Raw genomic sequence first — 13,614 nt, 5'->3', positions numbered from 1 at the left:
TGATTGGCTGACTAGATAATCGCATAAATACAGGTGTTCCTAATAAAGTGCTCAGTAAATGAGTGAGTGTGTGTGTGTGTGTGCATATACTGTATATATTAGTAGACCTCTTTGGGAAGAACAAATATGTAATCAATAAGCAGACACTTTCTTATCACCTGCTTTTATCTTAATCAGGTATGAATACACAAGGTTGACTTGATATGTTCATTCTTTATTGATTTTAAAGCATTTTAAGAAACATGCCTTAAAATTCAAAACAAGCCAGAGAAAAGGATGACTAAAGTGAACATAAACTGAAGAAAAATAAATTGATCTTATTGTTTTATTCTTATTTGTGTTGCTTTTATTCCTTACAGTAAACTGATTCTGTCAATACATTACAACACTCTTCCGCATTTAAGAGAGATTGGCAAAAGCATAGGCCAGGATATATGTGCGACTGTGTGAAATGCTATGCATTATTATATTTGGATATTATTATATTATTTTAAAATAGTACTATTAGTTCTAAACATATTATTGTGTTATCCATCTTTTAAATTGCATAGCATCCCAGATGTTCATAGTTTCTTATTAAAAGCAATACTTTATTTCAGTAGCACTTGAATGCAAGCAATTTAATTAAACATTTTTAAATTTTTTAGTGGGCCAGTTTTGTTGTGACTGTACAGTCAAGAGGAGGGGTTGGATCTGAAAAGGCAGGTGTTATATTAACTTTTCCACAATACTTGTCTTTAAGTTTCCTCCTAAAGATCTTTCAAATTCTTCTCAATAAAACTGGAAAATAAAATGGGGGAAAATGTTTGAAATTATTTAATAATTAGCTAATTATATATATATATATTACAAATAAAAAAGGCCAAAGGGAAATTCTGAAAATCAGAAGAAATACTGCTTTAAGTGAGAGGAGTGATATTTAAAATATATACTCAAGATTATTCTAGGCTGTTCTCACAGCAGGTGGCAATATGTTTAAAGCATCTTATTTATGTTTTGAGATATGCTGCATATATGATGTTAAGTAAACAGACTCTCAAAGAAACTCTGATAGAACAAGTTTAGAGCTGGCCTGCTGAAAATCATCTGACACACTGAATAAAGAAACTCTTGTGATTATAGGCACCCTCGTAGACAAAGACAAAACAGCAAAACTCACAAATGTGTCTTTTGTAGCCAACACCACCTCCCATCACCTTATTTATGAAGAACACAAAGGCCATGAGTGAAACATCCCATATAAAATCAACTCAATGCCAAATTACACTATTTACAAACAAGAGCAAGTTCAATCAAGTTAATCCACATCAGAAATACACATGAATACTTAAAGAGTTCAATTCCAGAGCAGAAACAAAGCCAAACACCAAAGTTTCATCAGAGAGTATCTCAGCTACTTTGATGAACTTCTAAATTACTTACAGAGAGATACTTATAAAATGAACTGAATTCACAGATAAAGTTGTGAAATTTTAAATACAAATTCACAAATTAATATGTAACCAACCTAAAGCAAAATATACTGTATAGTATGTAAAAATATGTAGAAACCAACACACTCTCAAGGCGAAATCGTCAGGATTCGTATGACTTTTCCAAATTTGGCTCATTTGTATGATATCGTGCGACTGCACTCGTTTGAATTCCTACGACTTTCACTACAGCCAATGACATCGCTGGACATCGTTTCCATCTAATACGCGCCAATTACTTGCTTCTGTTACACACAACAGCTTCCTATCATGTTTACACACTCTACTGATTGGTTAAGTTTAGATAAGGGGTTTGGGTAAGGGCATAATATTAATAAGTATGTCCTTAACGCCTCGTGCGTGGAACTCGCGCTTCCGCATTATCAAATCACTTTATTGTCAATCAACCATATACACAAGCGCAACAGTGGGTGAAAGTCTTGGGTGCAGTTCCGAGCATTTGCACGTGATGAAGTCATACGAGTTTATGCAAACAACATCGTGCGAGACCATACGAAATAGCCAACTCGTAAATTATGCACGACTTTTCATGAGATCGGGTTTTAAGGCAAGAACTTGTATTTCAGAGCAGAGTGGGATAGAGCCATTTGCAAATTGCCCAGTTCAGACAGCCAAAAAAAATAAAAAAAATAAAAAAAATAAAATAAAATAAAAACTACTAAAACCAACTTTTAAGGACATATAGAACAGATTCAACTGCCTGCTGCATTGTCTTAAAGAAATATTACAGGTTCAATACAAGTTAAGCTCAATCGACAGCATTTGTGACATGATGTTGATTACCACAAAAAATTTCGACTCGTCCCTCCTTTACTTTAAAAAATTGAGCTTAACTTGTATTGAACCTGGAATATTCCTTTAAATTACTAATCTGCAATGCAATTTAAATTAAGAATATTTGTAGTGTATCGACACTAGCCAGTGTACAATGAAGAAATCAGAATTTCCATTAGAGAAGGGTAAATTTAAAAAACAATATTTTAAATTGAGATTTAAAATGATTCAAATCAAGATTTAGAAAAATTGTCACAAAGCTTGTTTAAATGAACCTTCCAAGTAAATAATGCAAGTGTGTGTGAATAGCAGACTGACTGAACACACTAGTTGCTTGTCTTCAAAAGCACAGAAGAAATACAGGTAAAACAAATGCGTTTGTAGCTGTTGTAACCAAATTTACTTATTTTTACAGTAAACTTCATGTTTCTTTGCATTTCGCTCCCCTTATAGGCACTCATATGCACACATGGAGATGAGGCATTTTTAAATTTTTTGGGTGTTAGTTTAGATTGTGCAAACATAGGACAAACATTGTAGAGAAAACAAGAAGAAATGAAAGAGAAACATAAAAACATTAAGGTTATATCTGGTTGTGATAACTGCATCCTTATGCATAAATCGTAAACTTTATTTTTTATTGATTCCTACAAATAATGATAAATCTTGTTCAACTGTCCTCTGCAGTTGAGCCATTTTGAGAAATCCTATGGGCTTTGCTCTTTGGCAACAGTGGTTTCTTTCGGGTAAGTGAGAGAGGAAAAAATATATCAACGTGTCATTCTGTTGGTTGTTGGTGTTGGTGTTGGTTTGTTTTCACATTTGTAGGCAAGTCATGGTCCCGCACAGAGCAAAAGTTTAGCTAATGCTGAGCTGAGCAAATCCCAAGAGTTTGACATCATCAGGAATATCAGAACCCTCAACCCCAGAGGCCTGAAAAAAAAAACAGCACGTCATGTTACAGCAGAACAGCGCTTAAGATTATCAAACAATGGTATTAACCAAACTGTCTGTCACTTACCAGCTTAAAAGTGACATTTTTATTGGAATGAGGCTCTTCGACAATCTTCTGCAAATTAGCAGCAACTAAAATAACACACAATAGAAGTTTAGGGGGACAAAAGTGTTGCCTTGACATAATGATAATTCCTGTTAGCAACCTGGTCTCATAGAATCACGTTACTATAACTAAAGTTATGCAAAATCAGGGTTCCCACTCTTTTCAAGGCACAATGTCCAGGACATTTTATGTACCCAACGGGTGTAATATTTAGGCAGAAACACACGAGAGATCATGATGTATGCTGTGGTTATTGAATGGTTATTTTTTCTGAATTCATTACACAAATTCATTTTGAAGAGCGCAGCACATGCAGATGATTTATTTATTTAATTCAATCACAGCCTTTTGCAGTTTAATAATCATGCTAGGACATATCACAAATTAAATTTGATTATTTGTGCATTCAAACATTTCTTTTTCATCCCAAATATGTCAAATTATAAGACATTCTGCATTTTACATTTAATGGCAGTTTTATGACTGGATCCAGTGATTCCGTCCAGTGATTCCAATTTCACATCGCGGAAATCATAGGGCCCTACATGTGGTAACTGCGTTATAAGTGGACTTAGATCATTCATTTATTATTGAAAGTTACATTATATTCACATCCCGAGGTGTAAACCACGCTACCCTTCAATGTAAAATTTACTTATGTTAATGCAGGAAAAAACACCCTAAATGGACTTGACAGTTGTGGAAATGGCTACATGATGAGGAAAACCATCCAAAATGCTTTGAAACCAGCAGACTTTGACTTCATGAGAGTTTGGCTTGTCATGTGTTCAACAGATCCGATCAATGTTCAATGGAAAGTATTTATTGTTAAAACAGTGAAAAAGCTTTTATACCTCTTTGTACATTTTTTAAAAGCATAATTCCAAAGTAAAAAAGTGATTTGATAACAAAATAATGTAAAGGGGAAAAATAACGGTATCGGCCTATGGTTTTTGTTAAAATCGGTATCGGCCAAAAATGTTCATATTTGTGTATTTGACACCTATCCCGAGTCCCGATTGTTACCACGTTTTTGTACATGTAACAAAAGCCATGTTAGCCACACAGTCAACAGTTTTATTATTTTCCAGGACATTAAGGTATTTTTCAAATTTTCCATGACTTTTCCAATACTGGAAAACTGAACTGCAAAATTCCAGGTTTTCCAAGACACGTGGGAACCCTGAAAATAAGCTTTGCGTGCCTCGTTCTGCATATCGCAGCAGTTTTCTGATGAAATAAACACGTTTTACAAGTTTTATTCACTTTCACACAAATCACAAGTAAAACGGCAGATTGACAGTTCATAAACTTATTTTTCGATCTGTTACACAATGCTATCTTATCACATCGAAACAATTTTTCTATAACGCATTTCAAAGAGGACACATTTTAACACTTGCGTTACATAACCAGCTACATTTACATTTAACGTGACTAAGTTGCATGGTAGCATTGAACTGTGAACACGGATGAATGGAGTACGAGTCCAGCAAAACAAGCGAGTCGACACGTAAGCCAAAAGTATAATAGAAGCTACACGCAATGACGTGGTTGCTTAAGCCATTACATTGTTCATCTCACATTTGCTTTTACGATGCTACCGGTTAAGGTTAGGTGTAGGGTGTAGGGTGTAGGGTAGGGTTGTCTGTTTTGTTCACCTCACATTTGCTTTTATGACACTATCAGTTAGGTTTCTTTAAAGGCTTTAGGGTTAAAAACTCCATAGAGCATTAATCTTAAAAAGATCATCTATTTGGGAGAACATCTAACTTGCTTTTAGCACACCTCAGTGGACAATTCACTTCAAAACTGCAGCGATACGTGTAATGAACCACCATGCAGAAATGTTGCCAGATTGAAGTAATTTTCATGAGATCAGGCTGGAGAATACAAGCATGTAAGCAATGTAACCAATGTTAGATCCGTTTGAAACAGACTGAATCTAGCACAACTCAAAATAGGTTAACTTATCTCAAAGGAATTTTCTGGGTTCAAACTAAGTAATGCTTAAAAGACAACATTTGTGGCATAAAGTTGATTACCAAGAAAAGAAAAAAACGATAATCACAGTTACAATAGTGCACTTACAATAGAAGTGAATGGGGCCAGTCCATTAACAGTAAAATACTCACCATTTCAAAAGTATAGCCACAACATGTAAACATTATACATAATAATATGATTTTAGTGTAATAAAACTGCTTACTAACCTTATCTGTATAAAGTTATATCCAATATTACAAATTCATTGATATGACAGCATATCGCCCGTAAACCCTGTAATCCCAGTAAGAGATTTTATCACACTAAAGTCATGTTAACATGTACAATGTCCACATCTTGTGGCTATAAATTTTAACATTTGTTGTCTGGCCCCATTCACCTCCATTGTAAGCGCCTTACTGTAACCACGATTTTTGCTGCTTCTTTTTTTTTTTTTAATAAACCAGGTACAAGTCAAAATTATTTTCTGTGGTTATCAACAATTGAGTCAATTGAGCCTTTCTTTAAAATCAAAAACAATGTTGCTGATTGAACATCCCTTTAAATACTGGCTTGCATAATGTGTAGTTATTGAAACAGCATCACAAGAAGGGATTATTTGCATTGTGTGTAAACATATGTTTGGAGTTTGGTTAATATGAAAATATGTGATCAGAATTACTTACCTATAACTAAATCTCTCCCATCTACCAAGCCGGCTGATACCAGCTCTTGAGAAACCCCATCTGCCGTGTCTATGGAAAAAAGAGATGCCAATCTTTCTTCAGCAAGAACTGTTTATAGTGTTTCTATATTTAGTTTTATATAATATGTAGTGTAATCTTATATCTCCTTCAATACCAAAAAGTAATTACTACTAGACCAAGCAGGACTGTAGTACAGCAAAATTTCAGTTGTTCTAAAAAGATTTGGTCAGATTAACGAACTTCAGGTCTGGCAAATTATACCATGTTGTATATCTGAACTGACAATGTTGTAGAGCTCACAGAGAGAGGCTGACAGTTAAATAGCTGATCAGCTCTGTTCTGGAGCACATATCATCCTAGCATACTGTAGTCATTACAGGCAGCAGAATAAAGATGTGCTCAGGCAGAACAGCATTCACACCTGTCCCATCAGACAGTCAAAAATGGATGTTTATCCTTAAGGCTGTCTAAATGCACATGACACTTAATGTTTAGGGCAAACATATTTGCTTTTGACATGTTTAAGTCGAACAAAAAGAACTGTAAAAGTGTGCGGTAAATCGTATCGATTGAGATGTTTCACGCCCTTTGACAATTGTGAAAACGCTCAACCACGATATCCTCCAGGTTGTCTAATGGGCCGGAAAAAAATCGGATATTTTGAAAATAAAAATTGCATTTAGAGAGTCTCGTGTGAACATATTTAAGACAATTATTTAAAGATGAATTCTGTAATAATTTTGTTGCCTATAGTGACATCAAACTGAATTGCAACAATAGTGGCTTTGCAGTATAAGCACTCCCGCCTTCTTCCATTGGTTCAGTGCTGCTGTGTCAGGATGGTAGGGATGGTCAAACAAACTTTTTTTTTGATAGAGCCAGTGTTTACTACGGAGTCCATCAGAGGACAGGGCAGGAATTTGTTTTTTTCTGAAAATAAATAAGTTATGCGACCCCTCGCAATAAGTTTTGCATTCCCTCACAATAAATTTACCATGGTTTTACTACAGTGACCATATTTTAACCATGATATTCGTAGTGAACCCATTGTGATAATACAGGAAAACTAAAACTATGGTAATAAAAATCATAATTTTATGGTTATTATGGTTTTACTCTTACAAATACCATAGTTTAACTATGGTTTTACTATGGTAATATTGTAGACTGCAGTAAACATCATTTTTGGCGGAAATAATTTTTCTATAGTAATACTGTTGTAACCATGACTGTTGTAGGCTAACCATGTTTTGTTTTTTTGGCAGAAAAGTAAGTAACCATGTTTTTTTGGCAGAAACCATGGTTTTAATACAGCATACTGTTTCCATATAGGAACCATGGTAATTCTTGTGGCTACTATGGTTTTACTACAAATACCATAGTATTTGTAGTAAAACCGTAATAAACACAAAATTATGATTTTTATTACCATAGTTTTCCTGTATTATCACTATGATTTCTCTAAGAATATCAAGGTTAAAATATGGTTACTATAGTAAAACCATGGTAAATTTATTGCGAAGGAACGCAAAACTATTGCAAGAGATCGCAAACTACCACAAGGGAATGCAAACTATTGCGAGGGCATGCAAAACTGTTTCAGAAAAAGAAAATTACCGCCCTGTCCTCTAAGGGGCTCCGTAGTTTACACCACTTTTTTGGAGAAATCAACCTACAAATGGCTTACTTGGATGACTCTGCATACTTAATTGGGACAAGAGCAAGTATTTTACATTATATTAAAAAAATAATATATACACATCCCCTTTAAGATTATCTAGCTTGATTTATTGTTGCAAGACCATTAGCTGCCGGTCAATACAATAATGACATTATCAAGTAGTGTGGAAATCTATAAAAAAATCAGCATTATGTCACTCTTACCTCTGCCAGGCATAAACTCAAATCGGATGTCATTCAGCTCCTTTTTCAAGTTTCTGTAGGACAGGAGGTGAGAGAAATATGGTGAGCGGACTGCATTCTTGTACTGCTCCTGTCTACAGCAATGAAGAATCATGCAGTTACAAAAATCTGATGTCATGTCTGCGAGACAGTGGTGGGTGCACTCAGCAGTGAATGGCACTGCCACTACATCATCTTGTTAGCATGCCTTTACATAACAGCAAAATGCACAGTTCCATTCAAATGACATATGGTCTAACACAAAGAAAGGTTTAGGTTTTAATTCTATATGTAAAAATCATTGTGATAATCCCTCTGAAATTAAGAACATAGTACAGTAGCTAAGCATAGGATGGTTGAATTGCTTCCTTTAGAAAACATAAAAAGCCTAAAAGTCCACAAAGGTAAATGACTTTAATTAATGAAACAGCAGCAAACGCAACATACCTTAACCTTAATACCAAACTGATGGGGGATTGGGAGGCATCACCTCCAGGAACTGGTGCCTACAGACAGAGACAAAAATGGGGACTAGAAACAGGAAGTTTAGGACCTTCAGTCTCTATCAGTCTGATATGTCTCTATTTATAAAAATAAAGCAGCCTAATAACTGTATGTTGACATGCCTGAGATTGCATAGTAGCAATGTAGCCACAACTGACCTTGTTTGTACATTTAAATGTACATTTAATCACTTGGCAGATGATTGTTTTCAAATTGACTTACAGTGCATTCAAGGTATACATTTTATCAGTGTTTTCCATGGATATCAAACCCATAACCTTGGCATTGTTAGCACTATGCTCTACCTTTTGGTTACAGGATTGTTTCAAAGGTGCTACATTTATGTTGTTTGTACAATGATTTTTTCTCCAAAGGTTCAGACTCTACCTGTGCAGGGTTTGCGACTGTGGGCTGGCCATGTGACGGGGGTGTATTTGGGGCAGTATGTTGAGCGCTGGGTGGTGAAGCTTGAGCTGAGCCCTGGCCAGCACCATGAGGTAGATCAGGCTGGAGATGACTGCCATAGGCTTGGAAAATCTATCAATGCATGCATATTCCCACACACACCTTTACAAATTATGTTGTATATATATAAATATGACAAAATCTGAATTATTTTTATTAAAAATACATTTGATTAATTTAACACCACTACCAAAAACAAAGTTCTTTATCCACTACTTACCTCTGTATTCTGCAGTCCTTCTTTTACTCTAGGTGACTGTAGGAGGGATCAAGGTCAGGGGTCAAACAAGTCTCTTATGATCATTTGGGTTATTGTTATTTAGCTTTGGATTCATACACACTGTAGTAAGGAGTGAAGCAGGGAGATAAATTCTTCATAGATTTTTTTTTTTCCCTTTTCATTGAAAATGTATAAACTTTTGTTATGATTACAAGGCCACAGTTTTAGTGCTTCATATCATTCAAGAATGGGCTATCGAAATAAGGACTGTTATTGAAATTGGTACCATTCTGACATATGCAACCAAATTTCAAGTTACAAATGCAGATCAATATTTGCATGGAGCATTCTATTCAAATGTGTAACGAACTACATCCAACATACACCAATACCCATAACCAAACCCACACATTTTCAAACATCCACCCAAATTAGTTTTGAGTTGAGATTTAAGTACTCGTATCAATTAATTTTTATACCTAAGAATTTAGGCCATATGACCAGAGACACTGTGATGGTGTCTAGTTAGGGTTACAAAGAGTGTGTCCATATATGACAAAAGCAACCTTATCTATGTTAGTGTCTCACCTAGCAGCAGTCTTATAATAAGGCTGTTAAATAAAATCACGTTGGTTATCAGAGGTCATTGATTTGGTCAGTATGAACATCAAAGTTACAGATAAAATCCTGATACAGATGGCTTCGGGGAAGGACACATTATCCACAATATTTAATTATAAGCTTGCAGTAGGTAATTTTAAGTCAGTTTCTTTGCCTTCTCTTTCAAGATTTGTTTGGTTAAATTGCCTTTGCCTTAGCACAGTTTAGTCAGTGGTATTAAAGTTTAGTGTCAAGTTTACGTAGCCGGATAAGTAGCTGATCTTGCAGAGTGATCTCCAAGGCATGTATAAGCTTGAATGTGCTAAGATTTCATAACAAGTCGAGCATATGGAACTGTATAGATAAGGCCTGAATCAACATTATCACATTTAGGGATCTGAATGATTTTATATTGTACATGATTATTTCTTGCAGAGATATGCAGAGAAACTGATTATCACAGACAACTGTGGGTGCAACATCCATCCTCAACGCCCTTGCAGTCTCTACAATGTTTTTGACTCTGTGGTTGGATAACAAGACCATTCCCTACTGGAAAACAAAACAGCATAACTGGTCATCAGTATATGATGTGTATATTGATATACTGATTGCTGATACACAACACAGGTGATGTGTTGTTTGTTGGTGTGCTGGTGTTCCAACAAGTCAACTTCCTTGGTTAACAAGCATTACCAGAAAAAACATACACATTTGTCTGGTGAAAAACATGGCTTTGCTGGTCCACCAGCTAGACCAGCATGGAAATGGTACGTTGGTTAGCCTGGTTTTTTCAGCAGGGTTAGCAATTAGCAGACATAAAAGACTCTTTTATGACAAAAAACAAAAAAACAAATCTCTTTCTCTTTGTCTAGCACTTCTTATTCCTAAATACCTAGCACTTCCGGTTTCATACAATTTCTTAAGCTGTACTGTCTAACTGATTATGTGTGCTTCCTTGTTAGCTGAGCCATCTGTATCAGTGGGAAAATGAAATAACCCTGGGCGGGGGCAGCTCAAGAGGCTGAGAGAAGCGGACTTGTCGCCTTGTGGACTTCGACTGCTGCTCCTTTGGCGGCAAACACAAAATACAAGAGTCCAGGGGTGAGAGATGCCACAACAACCAACACTCTTACAAAGAGGCCACACACAGAGTGCAAACAAGCAGTGCTGTAACACAACATTTCACAGTGTGACTTGTATAGAGTAATACAATAATAAGCAATGTGATATGTTAATGCTTAAAAGAATGCTGCAGCTTCAGTACAAGTTAACCTCTTCAACTCTGGAGCATTTTTGGGCTGCCGTCTGCAATTTTTCACAGTCAAATTTAAAAGCTCACTATATGCACGTACTGTGGACAAATTGCCAAAAATTGGTCTAATTTTTGCTTTATAAACAGTAGAAGTGGCACAATTGCAATTACTACAATAAATACATTTTGACTCATCCTTCAGTTTAAAAGAACGTGATTTTAGCTTTAAAAAAACAAAACAAAAAAGAGGGACAAGTTGAAATTATTCTCTTTGGTAATCAACCTAATGCCACAAATGCTGTTGACAGAGCTTGAATTGAACCTGGAACCTTCCTTTCACAAAAAGGAAATCACTATGTGTGTGTATGTGTGTGTGTGTGTGTGTGTGTGTGTGTGTGTGTGTGTGTGTGTGTGTGTGTGTGTGTGTTACCCGTAAGGCAGAAACAGCAGCTTTGCCCTCCTCACTCTCCTCATCCAGTTCATCATCACTCCATTCCCATTCGCCATCTTCTGTTTTATGGAGCCTCCCACTGGAGCCAGGAACTCGCCGTACCTACACACACATACTTAAAGATGAGATTTTTTTCTGCTTAATAGATACAAAGAATTCATATAAACAACCTAAACACTCTTTTTCTTTCCTCACCTTTTTCGCCCTCTCTGTTATTGTAGGTGCTCTTTGTAGTAATTTGTCCTGCAGATATTCATTATTCTGCCAAACAAAGTCCAACAGAAGTTGAAGTGAAAATGTTTGTAATAAACAGTAAGTTACATATTACAACATGGGCTGAAACTCAAATTTAGGCCCTGGCCCCCTACTGGGCACATGTGATAGCATCTGAGAACCAAGGGAATCGAGTTCCAGGGTACACTGGATTGCTTCAAACAGCAGAAAGGAAACTCCATTTGGCAGGGATTTTATCAGTTGGAGAGGGATGCTGGGATCCTTATCCCTGCTTTTCCTTCATGCCCTGGCAAAGGCCCAGTAATAAAAGGAATGCTGGACTTAAACTCGACTATTATTCATACATAGTACCAGTCAAAAATGTGGACAAATTTTGGATACACATTTTTAAATGGATGAATTAGATAGGTTGGGGTAACTACACATAGGCAGATGCATGCAAACAGCTCATTTACACTAGAATAAATAACATATAAAAAAGAACAAAAACAAACAAAATGTCCTCCTGAAAGCAAAAAGGCTCTTACCTTGGCTTTCTGGAAGAATTTATGTTTTAAGAGTTCTGATGATGTTGGCCTAAAAAGCAAACACTATTGAAATACATTTGTTGTAACTTAGTGATGTCAGGCATGTATCAACATTCAATAAAAGTTCTCCCCCTTCTTCCAGGATGTGCAAAAACATTACTGTAGCTGACAAATGGCAAATAATAACATCATACTTTATACATGCTTCATGAGATTCAGTGGCCCCAAAAGATATTTGGACATTTATGCCACACTTGAAAATGTATGACTGTTGTTGCATTAGATAACAAAATATCAAACCAAGAGGCAATTATTTTAAAGAAAGATAGCACAAAGACATTAATATATTTGTCAAGTTTTAAATGATAAAGCAATAGGTGTACTGTTCAAATGTCGATACTTTCTGGCTGCTCATAGTTAATGTGATGAGCTATACCTGTGGTTATTCTTCCAGGACACCTGTGTGTACTTGAGGGGAAATGACTTCATCACCCACTAAAATCACCTTGAGACCAGTGGTGGAAAGTTGTTGCAAAAATAGCAATAGAGTTAATTTTGAGAAAAGCTAAAATAATTTGTTTGCAGATGCCACAAACTTTTTCATCCACACAGATTTAAGTGTGGTTTAAGTGTCGAAATACTTTTTAGGGCCACTGTACACATAGCATAGTAACTTATTTTTATCAGATGACCTCAAGTGAACATTTAAGCTCTGCTCAGCACCTTTTCTCTGGGTCCTTCTGCAAACACAAGGAGATCATTTTCCTCAAGGATTTTCCGTATTTCTTCACAATCTCTTTGTCTGCGATTCCAGTCTCAAGGCAAGGTGGGTCATTCTGCAGAGTCAACATCAACACCTGCAAACAAACACAGGTCTCTGAAACATCTAAAATGCTCTAAAAACATAAGGTTACATATTAGTGTCTTAGGGCTGTTGTAAAATTCATTAGAGCTTTGTATTTTATATTTTATCACCTTCATTGGAGGGTATTTGTGGTAAGGAGCAGCGCCGGTGGCCAGCTCTATGGCCGTAATCCCAAAACTCCACATGTCTGCTTTGAAGTCGTAACCTTTCACCTGTTCACAAACAGTCACGGATTTAACACGGGAGATACATCCATATACCAGCAGTTAATGGCAATTTCCACCACACTGAAGTACTTACATTTTATAAGGGGAGAATAATGGCTTTAATAATAAAAATTCACTCCATATAATCACACAAACAAAATAATACATAATGTAATGAGACAACCAGGAGACATGACATAATATGGAAGCCAATATATACAGTATATACATACACAGATAAGCCAAAACATTATGACCAATCACAGGTGAAGGGAATAACATTGAACATCTCCTAACAAGGCCACATGTCTGGGCAGATTAGATGGTAAGCGAACAATCAGTTCTCGTAGTCAACGTATTGAATG

The 13,614-nt window shown here is 36.0% G+C and overlaps 1 protein-coding gene across 1 annotated transcript in view; it reads right to left on the bottom strand.

The window, feature by feature from the left end:
- Positions 1-193: 193 nt before the first annotated feature.
- Positions 194-13,614, bottom strand: part of LOC127432064 (serine/threonine-protein kinase OSR1-like) — a 67,861-nt gene continuing 54,440 nt past the window's right edge. Inside the window, exons 7-18 of the mRNA XM_051682855.1 lie at positions 13,154-13,255; positions 12,902-13,035; positions 12,179-12,227; positions 11,613-11,678; positions 11,397-11,519; positions 9,112-9,147; positions 8,814-8,963; positions 8,370-8,428; positions 7,905-7,957; positions 6,000-6,068; positions 3,289-3,353; positions 194-3,200 (exon numbers count right to left, since the gene is read on the bottom strand). Coding sequence (XP_051538815.1) covers positions 3,126-3,200; positions 3,289-3,353; positions 6,000-6,068; positions 7,905-7,957; positions 8,370-8,428; positions 8,814-8,963; positions 9,112-9,147; positions 11,397-11,519; positions 11,613-11,678; positions 12,179-12,227; positions 12,902-13,035; positions 13,154-13,255 — 981 coding nt within the window. The 3' untranslated portion in view covers positions 194-3,125. The remainder of the gene's footprint in view (positions 3,201-3,288; positions 3,354-5,999; positions 6,069-7,904; positions 7,958-8,369; positions 8,429-8,813; positions 8,964-9,111; positions 9,148-11,396; positions 11,520-11,612; positions 11,679-12,178; positions 12,228-12,901; positions 13,036-13,153; positions 13,256-13,614) is intronic.

This window comes from Myxocyprinus asiaticus, chromosome 41 (assembly GCF_019703515.2).
Source record: "Myxocyprinus asiaticus isolate MX2 ecotype Aquarium Trade chromosome 41, UBuf_Myxa_2, whole genome shotgun sequence".
Classification (NCBI taxonomy): Eukaryota; Metazoa; Chordata; class Actinopteri; order Cypriniformes; family Catostomidae; genus Myxocyprinus; species Myxocyprinus asiaticus.
Note: the sequence above shows the minus strand (reverse complement) of the source record. Positions and strands in the feature narration are given on the sequence as shown.